Source organism: Manis pentadactyla, chromosome 2 (assembly GCF_030020395.1).
Source record: "Manis pentadactyla isolate mManPen7 chromosome 2, mManPen7.hap1, whole genome shotgun sequence".
NCBI lineage: Eukaryota > Metazoa > Chordata > Mammalia > Pholidota > Manidae > Manis > Manis pentadactyla.
The window spans coordinates 89,894,937-89,915,297 of record NC_080020.1 but is presented as its reverse complement, the minus strand read 5'-3'; the positions used below and the strand labels follow the sequence as shown (position 1 = coordinate 89,915,297).

The window sequence follows — 20,361 nt, the reverse complement described above, 5'->3', positions numbered from 1 at the left end:
CTTGTGATTGTCTACATCCTCAGTAGAAGTCTCAGAAATGAGAAATTTGCCTGAGAAGATCAGGAATTTCATTGATAGGGAAAAGAGAACAAAGGCTACTGATAAATAGGAGCTCAGTTCTGTTCCTCTGTCTCTGTTATAAATACACAGATATGGTAACAGTATTTACTGGGTTTATCTTTCACGTGAACTATAGGCCTATGTTATGGTAGTCATATGTTTTTATGGTGTGTGTTTAGTACTTTAGAGATTTGATCACTGGTGTGCAGGAATTTATGTAGCTCTTGTTTTCAACCTTCTGTTAGATTTGTTGTGCAGTCTTGTGAGGTGTACCAGGGGACGCTTTATTGAATTACAGTACAGGGCACTCACTTGTCACAAATTCAAAGTTAGTAAGTATAGTAATTGGTATATTACATGGAAATAATTCCGTTTCTGCTTTTCTTATGATCATCCTACCGTTGTACTAAAATGAGGGCTCAGTTAAACTCATATTTCTCAAAGTATGTTCTGTGTACATGCCTGAGTGGTATTTCCCCTAAAAGTGTCCCATGGTCCCATTAGTTGGGGAGCACTGAAGACCAGGCCCCTTACTCTTTTTAAGTGCTGGAAATTGTAAAAATATTGGGGAAATGTTGCAGTAAGTAAATGCTCTGAGTTCTATTTAGTTGGTTGTTCCCCAAGTTTATTTGAATATAGAACCTTATGCCAAGGAATGTTAAGTTTTTCTTGTCAAGTAATACCCATTAACGAAGTTGTTTGGGAAATGTTGAGTTAAATGGACTTGTGTTGCTTTTTATTTCAGGGAATGTGAATAATTCACATTGGCTGCCATTCTGTATACCTGGAAAACATCTTCCCCACTGCTTTCTGATAAGGCAGCTTTCATTTTTGGAGGAAGAAAGAGCTCTAACCCAGAAGCCTATCTGATTACAGCATTCCTGTTCAGGGTCTCCTTTTTGGGACTGTTAATGGTGTAGTGCTATGGCATCGTAGGGTGTGCTGGTCTCAGCTGCCTAACTTGTCCAAGGGCTGTCCTAGTTTGCTAGTCCAGGGAAATAAGCTAGGTCAGCTGTCATATCCCCCCAAATGAAAAAAGACAGCTAGCTGCCTTGACTGCAATTGGAAGGAAAGGTCAATCAATATATTACCTCTCCTTGTGTGTGTTCCTTGCCTGCTGCCTGAGTCGTGTGTTCTCACTAGTGGTGGCAATCTCTTCTGCTAAATTTTATTTTAACCTTGCAAATAGGTTAAAGGATGGGCACAGTTAATAATGATTTCTCTCATACACCTCTGAGCATATTATTTGGGCTGATTCTTGCTCCCCCTTTTCCCTAACCTCCAGCCTGCCCAGTCCTGCTTAGAAGGAGAGATATGCAAATAGCTGGTTTTATTTATGTGGGAATTTCTCCTCGAGCTGTCATGCCCTTGCACAGACAGAAAGCAAACATTTTTGTAATTTTTGACAGTAGCTGGGATCTATGTGGAATAGGGGTTTTTCAAAACATTTTTCAGTCAATATGTTTACTTACTTCACCAGCCATGCAGTGTGATATGGTGCATCACCAGTACTTGAAATAGACTGCAACAGGAGGTCAGAATGGAGCATAGATTTTTCTAACACAGCATGTTAGATGAAATGATTTTGTGTACTTTGAAGTGGAAAATTCAATCAGAATTTTCCACACTTTTTAGTGAAAGCAACACTGTTATTTATTGATGAAAGGTAGACTGAGAAAAATACAGAATGCAGAGTAGACAATAAATCTAGCATTATTCCTGGCCATGACAAGAAATACTTTTCTCTGTAATTTAATGAAAGCTACATGAGATAAAAAGCATCTGCTTAAAATACACTCTATAGAGTGCTTGCAACACATGCCAACTTGTTTAGCATGTGTGTGGATAAAAATGGAATGTGGCTTTTTAAGAAGTTTATTTTTCATGGAGATGGACTTGATGCTTGATAATGGGCAATTACAATTGCTCAGGTAATCTATTTTGACTTAGTTTTAAAGTAGCAGAACTCATTTTGAAAGCACCGGAGAGTATCAATAAGAAATTCAAGAAATTAGGTTCTCTAAGCTTTAATTCAAGTAGGCTTAGAGAATCTTTAAATTTATTGCTGGTTTCCTCTGTCCTTTGGTGCACAGAAGATATATCAGCATTAACTACATACTATGTAGATGAGCAGTTTACACTTTTAAATTGTACAACCTTAGAGTTGCAATGTCAGAGCTGTGCATGAATATTTAAGATAGAGTAATAACCTAATATTACTGTGTTCGATGTGTGCCAGTCACTTTTCTAGATACTTTATGTGTATTATTTAATCCTCACAACACCACCATGAGCTCTTACTGTCTATAATTTTCAGTGAAGGAAGAAAGCCACAGAGAGGGTAAGTAATTTGCCCAAGGCTGTACTCTGAAACCATTCTTATGAGCCTCACTGCCTGGCTGCCTCCTGGAAGCCCCCCAACACATTCATCCTGGTAGACCTAAGAATTCATCCTGGGGGGCCTAAGCATGCATGGATTAGCAACTTAATTCAATTAGCATATAGAACTTTTATACTTAGATTTTTTCTTTAAAAGAGACACTTATGGAATCTAAAGAATCCAAACTTGAAGAAACTGAGGAATGGTGGTTACCAGGAGATGGTGGGTGGGTGAATGGGAGATGCTTAAGGGTACAGGCTTGAGACTAGTAGATAAATAAGTGCTGGAGATCTAATGCACACTACAGTGATTATAGACCACAAAACTCTATTACAAACATTAACGTTGCTAACAAACTAGATCTTAATTATTCACATTACCAGAAGAAATGGTAATTATGTGTCATGATAAATGTGTTAGCTAACGCTATAATAGCAATCATATGGCGGTATAGATGTATCGTATCAATATGTTGTATACCTCAAACATATACAATGTTATGTCAGTTATATCTCAGAATAGTTTTATGGTATTGTCATCTTTTACTTTGGTTGTGGGTTTTTTAAAAAACTTTTTTACTTATCTGTAGGTAGTTAGTCCAGAATCAGTCATCAGTTGGGGCTGTCCAAGGTAATCCAGTATAATTCCTTGTGAGAACAAATAGTAAGCATTTCAGTACAATGAGATCTAGTATGCTTTTTATTTTTCAAAGGAAGAACCTAATGAGTATAATAAAAACCAAAGTGGAAAACACCCAAGCTCACCCCTGAATTACAAAAGGCAGCACTCACTTATGATATGGGAAAAATCTTCCTACTGGGAAATTACTTAATTTTTCAGTTAACAGAAATAAGAGGCTACCTTATGAAAACTTTCTTAGGTCTCAATTTAAATATCCACCCCTACTCTAGTCCTTATGATCCAAAACCATCACAAGGGATTGTCTCGACTTTGAGAAGGATCCTGTCTTTGCAGTAAAAACAGAATTCAATCTTTGGGAAGAAGCAGTTAAAATGGAAAACCTTTTATTACTTTTGATGCTAAAAAAAAAGGAAAGAACTTCACCATGTTGTAATATTTTCTGCTAATTAACTGTCACAAATGTGATGCTGTTAAGTTTGGAATATCTATGGTTAACTTCAAAGTCATTAACATGCACTGTGTAGCCCTCCCAAATCTATTTTGGAAACAGTAACCACATTGAGAGATCTGCAGTCAGTATTTCCAAGCCTTTTGTTTCTCACAGAACCTAATCCTAATTTAAGGAACATTTGGTGGTTTCCTTTGGGGAACAAGCACCAGGCCTTGCAGTGCTCAGAGCTGGTGAGCCCAGGGCTGTCTTGCTTCTTGGCACACTTTTGGATACCCTGCTTCCAGGCCGACTTGCCATATTCAGTACTAACAGTTTTTGGAGAGAATTAGAAATGTATTCAGCTGCAAATAACAGGAAATTCAACTAACAGCAGCTTAAGTAAATAAAGATTTATTATTTGTCGCATAAAGATGTTTGTTGCTGAGTGTGCAGGGCTGGCGCGGGATGGTAACAGTGCCATTGAGGCCACTTCTGTCCTTGCTGGGCTAACCTCTCGTGAGGCCTCTGACCTTGGCAAGTAACAGCATGACTTCTCCAAGATCAGTTTCCCTATCAGAAAAAAATGGCGATATGGTGATAATACCTCCTATAATTGCAGGGCCATGGTAAGGCTTGAATGAAATCCTGTGTGAGAAACACACACAGCCGGGCCTGACGCTTGCTAGAACAGAGCGGATTGCTAGCCCTGCCGCAGATGCCGTAGCAGTGTGTTTTCACAGTGGTGATGAAAGGGGAGCTGTGGACGAGGAAATAGGGGAACCTAATTCACTCAATCCCTTTTCTTCAATCTTGGAGTTCCCAGTTCCAGCATACTTCCAGCTGATGTGATTTGAAATAGCGCGTTGGAGAAAATGTTTGGTGAAAAGTCAGGTACAGCACCCTTTAGCAAGTAGGACCTCTTACTAAGTAAAATATATCCTCTACAAGCCAATTGTTTATTTTATTCTGTGACCTCTGTACAATAAATTTCAAACCATTAAAGGCTTAAGTCAAATTATTGATTATTTGAATATGTGTGTCATTAATCTCCCATCGCCCTCATACATTTTATATGTACATTTTAAGTGTCGTCTTTTGCATTTAGATGGAGAAGAGTGGTTAGAAAAAAGCAGATTGGGGGGGTATTAGTTTCATATAGTACTTCTAGAGCTCCCTTGAGCTGATTAGCCAGTAAATCTCTACACTAAAACAGGCTTTCAGAAGAGTGACTGCTAGATAAATTCCGAGGTGTCCTTAGTAAATAAAAATGATTAATCTCAGCTGAATAGATTCACTATCCTGGTCAAATAGTCTCATCCAATTCTGTTTCCTGGTTCTATAAAAAGCCCTTTTCTTTTTGTATTAAGATTGTCTGTAATTTTAATGGGACATTTGAATTATTATGTGATTTTTAAGAATTGGTTCAAAAAAGGATATTGATTCTTTAAATTAGGGGTGGTTGAAATGTTGTTTATGTGGATACTGATCTCCTTTGATGGAACCTGAGAATCACTATCAAGAAAAGTTAAGTCTCTAAGATATACCTTAAAAAGAAAAAATGATCACTTACTGGTGGACTCTGGATTAGACAGTGATGTCAGTGTGGAAATGCAAGGAAACCAAAGGTAAAAGTGAAAAATCTGTTAAGCAGGGTTCTTTCTAATTGCTTAATTTTTATTCCTGGTCATTGATATTCACTTCTTTCCCAGGGCATTTTCCTGGGTAATGAGAAGATTCTAAAATCAAATAAGGCTTTTGAACACTGTTCTGTCGAAGACTCCTATAGGTTTATAGTGATCCTAAGAGGTGTTTCATATCCAGTATATTAACTAGCTTTTTAGAAGCTTATGAACATTGTAGCTTTTATTGATTCCAGGGAATTGTACCCAACAATAAGCAATAAAAGTCAATGATAACTTTCTTTCCATATAGGGGTGTGCAGATCAATATTTTGAATTTACTGTAATTTGCTGGTAATGGATGTAAGAACTGAAAAAATTGTGGAGCCTTGTGGGGCACAGCTGTGCGACGTTGCCTTTTTCTATAAGCTCACTGTAGGTCACAGGCTTTCCTGAGTAACAAGAAACCAGTTAAGTGGCAGGGCAGCTACTTGTACTTATCAAGAGCCTTCCTCAGGCTCTTCTAAAGGAAAAAAGAAAACCACAAAACTTGTCCACGATGACCTTAATTTATGGGCCTCAAGGATTTCTAAGCTTGCCCTGTCTTAAAGGCAATTAAAATTCTAAATATCTAGCACTATGTTTGATCTCCTGCTAACGGAATTTTCCTGCTGATTAGTAACAGGGTGTGTGATTTCACTGCAGCCTGATTTGTTCCAAATCTTCTAATTGTTTCATAGAACTGTGCCCAGGTTCTGCATTCAGAGAGGAGTAGGTAGAGGCCCTCTCCGCTTTCTTTGATTTCACCCATTTCTGCCTGTATCAGATCTCTTCACTTATGCCCCAGTGCCTCATCTAATGTTAGCAGGAGGCTGGAGAGGAATAGCTGACAGTCTAGGGTTCTGTCATGTTTAGTTGCTGTGCTAACTGTGGGACATGTGTTCTTTTTAATTCAGCACATTATGACATAAATTATAACATCCCTTATTTTATGATTGAGGAAACTGAGTCTTCGAGAAGTTACTGAAGTTTTTAAAAGACACTTTCTAGCATTGACTTATATTGGAATACAGATAGATCCGAACCTAATTTTGTTCATTCAATCACTGTGAAAGGTACAGTTGGCTTAAATAAGAATTATTTTTTTAGTGTAAAGTTCAGTTCCTCTGATTTTCATTATGAAGGACTGTGGCAGAATTCTCTAATTAAAATAAGTTTCCTTATTTAAAAAGCACACACTTCCACTTGAAGGAGAGGATCTTGTGTTCTTTGAGAACAAAATGGACACAAAATACAATATCTCTGTGGGTTGGAAGCTACTAACCTTGAGGAAAGAAAGGCACTTCACCGTTAACATAGTAAACAGTACAGGAGAGAAGTTAGTAGTTTGAGTACTAGTTAGTACTCAACAAGCCCCACTGAGAAGCATGGAAATGTTGACTAATGAAGCAGATTTCCCTACATAACACGAATTGGATGGCTGTATGTATACTAATATCTGATTCCCAAGTTTGATTTTTGATGTCACAGGTGTAACATGTTAGGAAGCATCAAAAAACATAGTAATTGGCTGGTAAAGGAAGCTGTTTCATTTGCTCATTTACTTGGGGTTAGCTGATAATTTGATTTGGTACGCTTTTTCTACTTTAAAAGATCTGTGTTAAAGTAAGCGTGTTTGTAAGACTTTCCTTCAAATAAATCAGAGTCTATAAAAATAATTTAAGTGTGAAATTTACTTAGAAAGAGCGGCAAAAATCTGTGTTGCATCTCTTCTTTCTAAAGTAATGTCCAGAGCGTTAGCAACTATGAAAGCAGCTTGCTAGCCTCCATGAGGCAGTCCAGGTGCAAATATACCAAGTCTTACTTGGTGATAAAAATAATTAAACTGTCCTGGACTCAGACTGATGTGGATTCCAACAGCCTAAACCATTTACCAGCTCTACGACCTTGTGTGAGTTTAACCTGTCTGTGCCTCAGTTCTATAAAGTGGAAATAATCAAGAACATTAAATAAGGTTATATATGTCACCACCTAGTAAACCTTGGGTACTGCTATTAAACAGATGAACTTAGTAAGGAAAAACAATTCTCACCATTTGTGTAAAAACGTTTAAAGTAGAAAAGGAGTTGTGATGATTGATGTTTAGCTTCCATGCAAGAAAGACTTGGTATGCTGACCTTTGCTCTAATCTTACTTTTGCAACTTTATCTCATATTCCTGCCCATCAGGGACCCACTGGTCTAACCTAAATGGCTTTGCCATTCCTTCATGCACATTTAGATTTCCTTTAACTTCTGAAAGCTCCCAGTGCTTTTGAATGGCCCTTTGTCCTAATCCCTGGATGGCATGCTACCCTTAGCTCCTGAGGTTCTAAACCTTTCCAGAAGTTAAGCATTTCTGCTGAACTCCTATAAATCCTGCACACGTGTTTCTCTCTTGAATCTGCCCCTTTTCTCCCTCCCACTGTCTCTTCCTGGTTCTGGCCTGCTTCCCAGACAAGCACGTCCAGCCATGTTTCCTCGACAATTGACTAAGCCTCCTAATTCCTTTCCCATCTGTCCTCTGTAAGCCATTTGACACCCTGATGCCAGAGTGATCCTTTTTAACATGCAGCTTTGGCCATCTTATTCTCCTATTTTAAATGTTCGATGAGCTCCCCCTTGCCCCTAGGATTAAGGCCTACTCTGACAAATTTACCTGTGATTTGGCCCTGTCCCTGCCTCCGTACTTGCATCCTGCTGGTGTTTCCATTGTACTCGCTGTTCCTGCCATTCCAGGTGCCCTGGGAGCTGTGTGCTGTTGTCTCTGCCCTCCCTGCCTACTTGGGTTCCCTCCTCTGGAATGTCCCTTTCCTCACCCACTCCTGCGGCTGCCCCACCAACTCCCAGACGCTGCTAAAGAAACACAGGCTCCAGTGTGGTGTCACTTGGGAATATTTGAATTGCAAGGAGCAGAAAACACAAGTTAAACTGGTTTAAACAATAAAGGGACTCAGTTGGCTCATGTAACTGAGAAAGCCAGGTAGAGGCAAGATTAGATCCCAGACACCCGCCAAGACCCAGTTTCTAGCTGTCTGCTCTGCCACCTTCAGTGCTGCCCTGCAGCTGCCCTTAGCTTCCTGAGGGGAGCGCCCCTTCTATCCTGCTAGCTGGCTTGGAAAAGGGGAGGGGTTCTTTCCTAGGAGCCTGGAGCAAATACTCTTTGAGGTCTTGTTTCCCTAGATTGAATTAAATGCCATCTTTGAACCAATTATTTTAGCCAAGGCAGTGAACTTGGTTATTAGCTTAACTTTGAGCTAAGCCTTGAGGTTGAGAATAGTATCAATTCCACCAGATTTTATCATGAAGAAGGGAGAGCATTGTTGAGCAAGAAACAGTCTTGATCCTCCTCCTCAAAAAAACTGATCATCCCGTCTCTTGGTAATGTTGCATGCTCTAAAAAGACCTCGATTCCAGGCCTTTCCATACTATCTTTTACAGCATGTGAAGTCTTTTATCCCCAGTGCCTGGCAGAGCACCTGCCACATTAGTGCCTTTATTAAAAAGTATATAATTGAATAAAGGAACCCCATTTCACTTGCTTTAATCCCCACATATGCCACTTGCCCTTGGCGGAATATTTTGGCTTGTGTTTCTCAGATTACACAGCTCCAAGGGAATTGCTTCAGTTTTATTTTGCTCTTCTTTTAAAAGGTACCTGTTTGTACCTGTACCTTTCTTCCTCTTTAGAGAAGAGAACTGCCCCTATAAAAATTATTATTGCCAGCCCTCTCTGCATGTGTACTCAAGCAAACCCCTCTCAGTCACTCACTCGCGGGCATTGTCACAGTGGGGAGAGTACAGGAAAAACTTGGGACTGGCTGACATAGGTTCCGATCTTGCTTCCACCAGCTCCTGGCTTTGTGACACTGGGTAATTGCTCATCTCCTCTGTGCTTTCCACAGAAAGACTTGGTGTCTTTCCAGGCAGCCAGGTGATTTTGTTAGGAAATTCATAGACTCAGGTGTTGATAAGCTCTTATAAAACTGAAAGAAACAGGCACCCGCACTATAACTCAGAAACTTTGTCTATGGAAAGGGTGAATGAGGCTAATGCTAAGTCTTAAGGATGTTGGCTGTTTGTTTGGTTTCATGGCAGAAGAAGCCAACCTGGAAAGAAAGGAAAGTGGTAGCTACATTCAGTTTTTCAAAGAAAGTGAGTATGTGGTTTTGATCAAGTAAAATTTATAAGAAAACCCAGCGAGTGTTTTGTGTGTACCCCTTATGGCTTATTTCACTGAACTTTGCTACCAGAAATATATTAAAATGCATAATGTTTATAGGCAAAAAAATAGAGTGTAATAAAACCTGTAAGAAAGGGGAGGTCCCTTAGGACTCTCCACTCCACCCATCTCACATTTGTGCTAAGGGATCCTGGTGGTATTTTACAGGGTGAATGGTTTGAATGTCCAGATGTGTCTGTAGAGGTCTGCCTGCTGCTTTCCTAGCTTTACAGGGTGTTTTTTTGTTTGTTTTGTTTTGTTTTATTTTAGAAAACCTTGTACTTTATGGGAAGTGTGCTAGATTTTTCAAGGTTGTTTGAATGTAAGCCACTTGGCCTACTGCTCTGATTTGGAACCAGGTCTTCGTGTAAGATGTGGTTTTGTGCTATGAACTTTTCTGTCCTCTGCTTCTGCCTTCACAAGTGACTCTCAGAAATGGAGTCCAGGAAACTGGGGCCAAAAGTATTTCTTTAGGAGAACCAATCCCTGGATGAGCCTATATCCTTAGATAATTTTACACTGTCAGGTAGGAAGAATTCCATTTAGAGCTGTCTTTCCTTGCCCTACAGTGCTTCCCACTTGCAAAGGAAATAACTACAAACCTTAATTAAAACCTGAGTATGGTAATGACAGCTAGAAAAGTAATATTCCATAAGGAGAGAAATCCAAAGGCAAATAGTTTATGCAGACTTACAGTCCTTCCCAGGACTTGAAAGTACCTACCAATCTCTGCTTATACAAACAACTCTGCAGATCTCCAGGGGTGGGGTTCAGGCACTGGTAGTTTTAAAAGCTCCCTGGGTGGTAGTAATGTGTTGCCAGGCTGCATTGAGAACCACTGCCTGAGCTGAATTACCTCATCCCCTTTTATTTTCTCTCCCCTGTTAGCATTTACACATTCAAGTTGTGCTGCAAAACCTTGCACCTGATGATATCTCTTTGGGGGTGCATGTGCATGTGAGTGTGTGTGTGTGGGGGGGTGTTGCCAGCTAGCTTTTAAATCTGTTTCATTTTGTTTCTGGTGCATCCTTAACAGCACCTGATACAGTGCCTTGCACGTCTTGGCTCTCTGAACTCTCTCCTTAAATTAATGGTTTGTCTGTTATCTCAGAGCAGTTGTAGTGACCCTCAGTGATAGGGTGAGGCCACTTATGACCAATTAAGGAATGATGATAGAGGGAAATATATCAATTTTAAATCTAATGGTTTCTGGAAAGTAGTGAGGAAATGACATGTGCTAAACCTTGCCATTCTATTTGTTTTCAGGGTTTTTGTTTGATTTGCTTGTTTGTTTTTGGAGGGAAGATTGGTTGCCGATTCCTTTTTTTGGAGGACCTCCCAGAGTATGACTCTTGGTGGGCCCGCCCCACTTCCCGTTGTGCTGGTGAAGGGGCTCCTATTCCTTTTTCCTGCTCCCCTGGCAGCTGGGGCAGAGAGGTGCAATCATGCTAACAGTTACAGGGAGTGGGACTCTGCCTGGAGTGATGGAGGGCAGGGGTGGGGATGGTTAAGAGATCTTTCCAGGAGGCTGAGCTTGCCTGGAGCGTGTGGTGTCCTAACTAGGCTGTTCCCAGGTTTCAGTTCCTGGTTCCTGCCCATTTTCTGACCTTGTCTGTGCGACCGTCCCGTCACCTGTGAGACAGCTGCTATGATCTGTCCAGTAGATATTTTTACTTGCTAGCCCCATTCAGTTCCTGTTGTTCTTAAGAACCCCAGATGTTGGGTAGCACTGCATCATTTAGTGACATGTAGTGAAATTCTCCTGGCTTGTAAATTTTCAACGTTGACATGCTATGGCCCTGTATAAAGGTGTGACTCATTTTCTATCTGTTCTTTCTTCTCTTATCTCATCCAGGCATGGCTTTGCATACTGTCATGGGCTGAGTTTGTTCTCCTCTGTCCTTGTCCCCACCACAAGAAAGAATCAAAGTCAGAGACACAATAGCAAAGCACAGCGAAAGTTTTATTTGAATACACTCCAAGGGAGGAGTGGGCCAGAGTCAAAGTAGACAAAGGCGTCAAACTTTTAGGGGAGGGTCGGTTTATCATGTCCTAGCTGGGGGCACTTTTGATTGACAGGATGAGGTTGTTTGATTGACAGCTCAGTTACACACCCCATTCCTCTTGATGCTCATGTCTTTTCCCAAAATGTACACAGAAAAGCCCATGGAGTGGGGAAAAACCACAGTTTTATTTTAAGGAAATTACGAGGAGGTGTGGTTTGGATGGTTCTTAGTTTTACTGGACTGTGCCCCTGCTGGGACCTGGTTCGGCCTGGTTCTGATAGGCAAGAAGTTACCTGCCTGTGAAGCCTTTGTTGCCTCACGTGGGACCCCTACCTGCACAGTTTGTGTGGGGTTTTTGCCTTAAAACTTACCTTCCCCTTCACCGGCTGCTCTTGTCTGTCTCTCTGCCTAAAAATACTGTCCTATATGATGATGACTCTGAACTCTGTTTCCAGCCCTGACCTCTCTACTGACCCCAGGGTCCTATATCCAACCACCTGTTTGGAAATTTCTATTTGGAATTCTTCAGACATGTTGCACACAACACGTTCAAATGGATTTGTTCTTCCCTCAAACTGTATCTGCTCAAGCCAAAGACCTTGACTCTTCCCTGCTTTCTCTTTCATATTTCACATCCAGTTTTGTAAATTCTATGAAACCATACCTCCAACCCCTGACCACTGCTCATCACCTTCAGTGATGGTCCTAGCCTCCATCTTCTTTCACTTCAACTACTTCTATAACCTCCTTAAAAAATGCAATCTAAATATTGCCTTAGAATAAGCTGACAATATTTACATATTGTTTGTTCATTCCTCCCCTCTCTAGCCTACACCCACCCCCACCCATCTTCCTTTTTTTCTTTCTTCTGTCTCTTCTCTTTTGAGATAAATTATTTCAACAATTTTTAGAAATTCTTTTAAGATTTACAGAAAAGCTGCAAGGAAAGTTCAGAGAATCTATATACTCTGTCACCAGTTTCCGCTAATGTTAACATCCTATATAACCTTAATATGTTTGTCAAAATGGAAATTGGCATTGGTACATTACAATTAACTAAACTACAGATTTTATTTGGGCATCAGTAGGATTTCCACTCATGTCTCTTTTATGACCCCAGATCCTACCTTTCATTTTGTTCTCATTTCTCCTTCATCTCCTCTGATTGTGGCAGTTTCTCAATTGTTACTAGTTTTTCATAGTTTTGGCAGTTTTCAAGAGTACTTGTCAGATGTTTTGTAGAATGTCCCTCAGTCAGGGTTTACCTGCAGTGCTTAATAACATACAAGCAATTTCTACAGTGGTGATTTTTAAGTACCATTCAATAAGTATTTAATAGCTATACATACACAAATAAAACAATATGGCTGTACATGCCACAGGTGTTTTCATGATTAGACTGGCGTGAAGGATTTTTAGGGAAAATACCACAGAGGTGAAATCCCTTATCACATCATATCAGGGGCACACAGTGTCAACATGATTTAGCATTGGTGTTGTGAACCTTGATCACTTGGTTAAGACCATGTCCATCAGGTTTCTCTATGAAAAGTTGCTATTATTCCCTTTCCCTACTCTATTTTTGGAAGTGAGTCACTAAGTCCAGCCCACTCTGGAGAATAATTAAGCTCCAAGTATCTACATATATCTACATATGTTATTTGTAATATAATATATGTAAATCTTCTTACCCTTTTTAATCATGAAGTGACACATCAGTTAAAAAAATAGTTCAGAGTTTCCCTGAACACCTGTGGCATGTATAGCCATATTTTTTTATTTGTGTATGTATAGCTATTAAATACTTATTGAATGGTATTTAAAAATCACCACTGTAGAAATTGCTTGTATGTATTAAGCATTGCAGTTTTCTCCATTGCCTTCATGAAAGAAACCTGTTATTTTCTCCTTCTGAGACAGAGGTTGGCCAGGGGAAAGGGGCAGAATCATTTTTTTACTGCCCTTGGTCTTCTTTTCTTCCTGGACTCTAGGAATTCTCTTCCTGGATTTGAGAAACCTTCATGTGTCCTCAGCCTTATCAAGAGATCACGAAAAGATAACAGAGTTCTCAGACAGGATTAACGCTTCTTCACCTTTATTTTCAACATATGTTTTTGCTAGTTAGCACTTTTCAAAAGGGGGGCAAAGGAGATCATAATACAAATAAGTAATGATACACAGCCATTCTGTGAACTCAAGTGGCTGAAAAATCAATATCAATGAAAATAATTGTAAACATAGTAATATTCTTAAATATATTCTTACAACTTCTTTAAAACTGTGGTGATTAATAATTACTTTTTGTTCAGATTGATGCTTCTTAGCCTTTTTTTTCTCTTTTCTCTCTCTTCTTCCCTCTAATTCTTACCTGATACTGAACTTTTAATGTGCATTCCAAATATACTGAACACAACTTTGGTTTATGACTTGGACCAATATCATATGTCTTATCTAATTATCTAAGTATGTGTTAATGACCTTATCCTGACATTAAGAAAATAAAATGATACACACACACAGTGCCAGAGGGGCTTGGGCAGTAAATGCCATGATGCTGTCATTTATGTCTGACTGGTGCAGACTTACCAGCGTGTGGTGTCCAAGCAGCCGCTCCTTGCTCAGCCTGCAGCTGCTTAGCCCTCCTGATATTTGCAGCCTTTTGCAGCTACTGTTCACAGGGTCTTGGCCACAGCACATTCATTTCTCTCACTTTATTACCATCACATCTGATTCCAATTTGCTACCAAATTGAGTTTCCAGTCCCGTGCCTGACATTCAAGCCGTCAGGTGGATTAGCTCCTTCGGCTTGGTTAGCATGGAAGCTTCAGGTCAGTTGACAGTGGCCTATTAAATGTCCTTTGCTCCTCATCTTGAAACCTCGGCTGCCGTCCCATGGAGCAGCAGTGCTGGGTTACCCACTGTAACCTTTCTTCTTGTTTAGAACTCATAATTCTGGACCGATTGGAAATGCTTCTGATTAAACACAGGGTTGGTTTGTATACCTTATCTTGCTTTCTCAGCAGCTTCTCAGAGTACAGTAGCCAGCTTACAGTCGGGTCATTTGGTGGAATATGATTGAATGAACTATTTGGGGATCATTCATTTGGCCTTTTCCCTCTTATATCTTCTGAGTGATCTATTCGCATGTAGAGTTGAGATAACATCTGACTTTTTATTATGTTATTAATGATAACACCTCAAGCATCCCTCCTTTTCTTTTTAAGCTGCTGTCAGATCAGCTTACCAGATAGCAGTTTACTCATTTGTGCTCTAGGCCTTTTGCTATGCAGTGGTTCTCCGTAATTCCTTTCCAAAGAAACAATCTGGTAAACAATTACTTCTGAGTAGTTCTTCTCTTCTTCCTTTTATTTTTTTAACCTGCATACAAAACAGATTTCTCAATGCTTATCATAACCAAAGATACACATATAGAAAATTACTTATTGGTTTCCTGTTTAGATTTCAGTTCCCAAGGAAAACTGTTTCAGTCAGAGGCTTTTCTCTTGTCGTGAGGGGCTTTAGTAAATGAGGTATATTTATGTTTCAGAATAAGGCACCCAAGTTTAGCAAACACTGTGATTTCTTGAGGATGAAAGAAAAAAGCGAAACAACAACAGAAATGAAGCATTTCTCCACTGAACACTACAGCCCTTGAAAAGAAAATTTCCAAAATAGTTATTGGAAATAGGAAGAAGACACTCTAATCCTAAAATTGTTGATGGTGTCTTGCAATTAGCCAGTGATATGATTATTATAACTATCAAAATATATTTGCCCATTAATAAGTCAGGCATCTTATATTTAAAGCAGCATCCTCCCCTCTAATCTGCTGTTCTCAAGGCCATTTTCTGCAGGCTGTGCTAGAGTAAATGGCACTGTTTAGAAGACAGATCTGAGTCCACCGTCCATGACAAACATTTAAGGATCCAATAGAAATAGGGGACAGGAAAAGTGAGTTTGAAGCTGTGGGGGAATCACCTTTCAAAAGATGATGCTCGGGTTCCTGGAAGGCAAGAAAATAAATGATAATTATGGGAATGAAAAACTAAATTTAGTCGAGTCTTTGAAATTTACAGTGTGCTCTTCTTGAGTGTAAATAGCCAGATGACTCATTGCTTCCTGTCCTTTAATTATTGTCATCAAGTCATCATTTTTGAGGGCCTGGGCTTTAGACCACTTCATTAGTGGGTGGAGGGATTTCTGCCTCCCTTTTTGCCTGTTTAGTTGGTTGGGCTGTTGGCTTGTTTGTTTCTCTGTTTCTCTTTCACAGCCTCTTTATAGACAGATAGATCATGATCTTTATTTTCTGTAAGTGTGTGAGCACAATTTTAAATCTACAAAGCACTCTATTAATTGTGTTGCTGTCTGGTTATTGTTTTAGAGGTTCATTAACCTACTTTTAAATATCCTAAGTCATAAATCACATTTGTTTTAAGAAACAATACCAGAAGAAAATATTATGCTTTTCTTTTAAAGTGTAAATTTTGGTATTCATAATGTTTTATATGAATTTATTTCTGTTGGGAGCAAATAGTATGATTTAACTGACATCTCCATTTCACCTTTTATTTAACTATAATCCTGCAAAATTTCTCCTCCTCTTTATATCTGTTTCATCTTCGGATAAATCCTTTGATTCTTCAGATTTTCCTTATGCTCAATTATATGGCCATGTAACACAACTCAGTATTTTACAGTTGGTGCTTAATGTCTTTTCTGGAATTTAGATAAACTGTATTTGTACTTTAAGTACAAAGTATAAAGAGAACAATGTGGAAGGAATTCAGCATAAAATTGTAAGTTTAAAATCTTTTCAGTATAGAAAATGCCAAATCAAGCATAATGAAGGATGATATATTTTATGTTACCCATTTGGTGTCCTAAGTAGTCCAGGGTTAATGTAGTATCTCACATGTATGTTTTGTTTTTTCTTTTGCAGAAGGAGCTGAGTCTCCCCAGAAGAGGAAGTTTGTAAGTAACAAAATCCTGTTTCCTTATTTATTTATTTACTCATTCACTCATTCATTCTTTATTTATTTATTTTTGGGACAGTTTGTAATGTGATTATTCTCTTGACTTGTTAGGTTTTCTGTGGCAAATGGAAGATTAATGATAATCCATTGAATTAAGAAAGCAAACAACTTTGCATTTATTTATAAATACCAAATATTACTGATTTCAAGATAGTTTGAAAAGTGTCGAGGGTTTGTTCCTAATGAACATTGTAAGCCAAAATTGATATTTATTCCTGGGAGAATCTTGATTTAAATTAAAAGAAAATTCTATTAAGTAATCAAGTAAAAACATTATTTGGTCTGCAGATAGTACAAATTGATCTGAATAAAAAATTAGTGCTCTTCTGTGATTTGGAAAATCTATGATTGTTCTTTGTACTGTGGATTTTATGCAGAGTAACTGACATATTTTTGTATTTGAATTGGTGAGGACTGAGTCAGCTAAATGTTCCATTATTAGACCTAGATCTTACTGAACTGATCCATGTAATGCTGTTGTATTAAAATAGCAGATTTATGAACCTTGACTTGAGTGCTTTTTGGTGTGTTTCAACCTTTTTAAGGCTAATAATATATTTGCATAAGTCATAGTACTTTTCATTAGCAAGTGGTAGAATGAAATTCATTGCCTTTTATAAATTTAAGGAAGATTTGTTATCAGTATTGTGTAAAGGCTGGTCTAGAAATATTTGGTTTGGCACCTAATTTATGGTGGAGAATTTAGTGGATGGGACAGCATCCTTTATAAAAAATAAGCATAATATTGAAGGTAAACTTATGCAAATCTTAACTGGGGTTAGAAATATATATAGTGACCATTGAAAGATAGAATTCATTCTGTTGACCAAATTTTGGAAGATTTCAGCCTTCGCATCTAGGAACCAAAAACTTCATCAGCCGTGCGCATCATATCATTACTATTCACTTTGGTCCCAATGTTTTTTGGGTTTTTCTTTTTTTTACTAATTTAAGCTCCTGGGAGGACCCTGGATCATTATTTTTGAAGAATGTGCCTAAATAAATTTCCATTAGCTCCCAGCCTATATGTTTGTGTATTAGAGGTTAATGGCCTACCAGTGTGCCATAGAAAATGTTCTTAGAATCAAAAGCTTCCCTACCTCTGCATCACGATTAGTACTCTTTTCCCTAAACTTGGAAAAGTACAACTGTTTTGATATTTCCCATCATGATGAGAAATAAGAAACAAGAAAAATCGAAGTAAAATATTATGAACTACCTTTATGAAAGAAAAATCTCTTTTCTCTTGTACTTTTATTTAATGCATAAAGCATCCTAGGCTTTAAAATTCTGTTTCAAAACTTTAGAACTTCTATCAAATCTTTCTTGTAGCCTTTATAATAGATTGCACTTTTTTCCCCCTCTTTTTGAGTTAATGTTTCCTTCAAATCCTGATTAAGGGGATGTTAGCAAATTAAATCCCCCCATATGTTTAAGGGCCGTATCTCCTTTTGCACTTCTGAAGTCTCAATTCTGTTAATGTTAGTTGATAGCCATGAGTTGATGGAGGAAATATATGATAAAGAAAATATTTAAATCTGTCTATTTGAGAGCATCTTTGATCTTTAGTGGAGGAAAAGGATGATGGCATAAGTTTGTTTGGAATCCGTGCTTGGAATCCTTAGAAGAAAGATAGAATTACATTTAAACCATTTGAAATTTTCTCCCTCATAAAAATAGATTGATCTATCAAATGATGGGAATAAAGCATAGCATATATATCAACCTCTACTTTTTTATAGTGGACCTGGAAAAAGCAATACCTCCAAGTGAAGCAAAACAAAAATAAACATGCTATGTTGTATTTTCTACTAAATACAAATATTCCCAAAGAATTAATGATGTATAATATAGATGTTCTGGGACTTAATGCCGCTCAGCATTTTCAGTGACCACCATACAGAATGCTTGTAATTACTCTTCATGCAAGGTTCTTTTATGAGTTTAAGCAAACAAAAATACTTTAAAAAATAAATGCTAGAGTGATTTTAATACAAACCTAATGACGAAGGGCACAGTATGTCTTCATTAGGTTTTGGCGCTAGCCAACATAATGCTACCTGATTATTAAACCTGTGAACATTTCCTCAGTTTATTTACTGCATTGATGCTTCCTGCCTAAATGCCTCCCAGAAAGATTGAGTATTTGAAACTGCTGTTCTGTTGAGTTTCTTTCCATGTTAACAGTGAGCAACTACACAGTGTGACGTATTCCTCATTGTCTAGCGCTTACACAGCAATGTGATTGAAATTGTCAGAGGGTGTATGTACCTTTAGAAAGACTGTTCTCTTGGAAGGAGTCATCTGATTTTGTTGTATCTGCCTCTTCTAATTATATGTCTTGAAAGATAATATTTTAAAAATGCATTTTCATTATTCAGACACTTATGCATTTATTCGATTTTTTAAAAAATTAGTTGTGCTTTAAATAAGCTTAAAGCTCATTTATGTCTGGGATCATATTTTTAAAATATATGTTTTATATGATATAGATAAAAACTTTATATATGTATATAAAGTTTATAAATATGTTAAAGCTTTTATAAGTAAAAACACAGAAAACAGGCCTCTCTTTTTATTAGTAATTAAAAGTATAAAAAAGCAAACTGTGTTGTGTCTAGGAAAAAGTAACTCAAAAACCTGCTAATCTATAATTTTATGATCATTTTCTCAAGAACTATCTGGAAGTTAGTGTTTCATATAAGGTTTAAAAGCTTGCAAAGGCAATGACTGACTTTTTTTTTTTTTTTTGTGGTGCAGAGGCCAACAGATAAAAGAAATCAGGGGAGCTGCCTTCCAAGCAAAATGTTACTAAATAACAAGTTATCCCAGATCAATTTTCCAGAGGCTTTTCCAGCCCTTTACCAACTCCAAGGCTCCATATCCCATCTCTAGTCTGGTTTTCTACAAAGCTGCATTTGAGCTTGTTCTTTTTCCTTTCAAAGACTAGTCATTTGCCAAGGCTCTTGATCCCAGGTTCTCCCAGCACTTTCTCTTTCTCCTTGGAACTAAAGCTGCCATATTTTCCATTCCCCTTCCTGTCAGCTACCTGTCGAAATCTATGTATCCTTTGACTAAATCATGATGTAGTCCTACAGTGAAATACTATATAGCAGGTAGAATGAGTGAGTATAATTATCAAAAGTATAATTATGAGCAAAATCTATAAGCAAATTCCAGATACAAGATAGTATTACACTGTAAGATTTTTAAAAATGCAAAACAAGATATTATATTGCTTCTGAATATAAACATTTACAATAAAAGTATAGAAATATGCACGGGAAGCCAAACTGTAAAAACGTGCATGGGAAATAAATGCATTGATATGTACAATAGAGCTTCCATATCAATGGAGGGAATGAAAGAAATGGGATTGGAGAGGGTACTACAGGAAGTTCCATGTATATCATTAATGTGGTGGGATGTACTTGGGTGTTTATAACATACCTTCTATATTTTGATGTTCTTGAAATACTTTATTTAAAATGCTCAGTAGTTATATGAAGTTAGAATTAAAACTGTCTTAACCATATAAGTTTGGAGACTTAAGAATAATTTGAAGAAAAATTTTAGACATGTTAATCTACTTTGAATGAAAGAAATGAATTGATTTTTCATTTTGTTTTTTTGTCCCATGATAAAGATTGGTCCAGATGAATATAAGTTTACAATAACTGGTATATTTGCTGAGTCAGGTATGTATTGGTTAATGTCGAAACATCATAGGGAAAATTAGAAATTTTGGTATTCTTGAAGTGCTTGTGATCTACTCTGGAGGTGGAGGAAATGAGGCATATGAGATGATAGCGTATATGATGGTACGTTATAGCATTAGCTGCAGAACTAGGTAGGTTGCTGTGAATTTCTAGCCTTTTAAGACGATTCTTTGTCTTTCACGATTGCCCATAACAGTTGTGTACACAGGGTA

General features: G+C 38.0%; 1 protein-coding gene across 15 annotated transcripts in view; it reads left to right on the top strand.

The window, feature by feature from the left end:
* MAST4 (microtubule associated serine/threonine kinase family member 4) overlaps positions 1 to 20,361 on the top strand; it is a 536,231-nt gene that overhangs the window by 259,610 nt on the left and 256,260 nt on the right. For all 15 annotated transcript variants that reach the window (XM_057494688.1, XM_057494684.1, XM_036887943.2 and 12 more), the window contains one exon: positions 16,337 to 16,368. In XM_057494688.1, the coding sequence (XP_057350671.1) occupies positions 16,337 to 16,368 (32 nt within the window). The remainder of the gene's footprint in view (positions 1 to 16,336; positions 16,369 to 20,361) is intronic.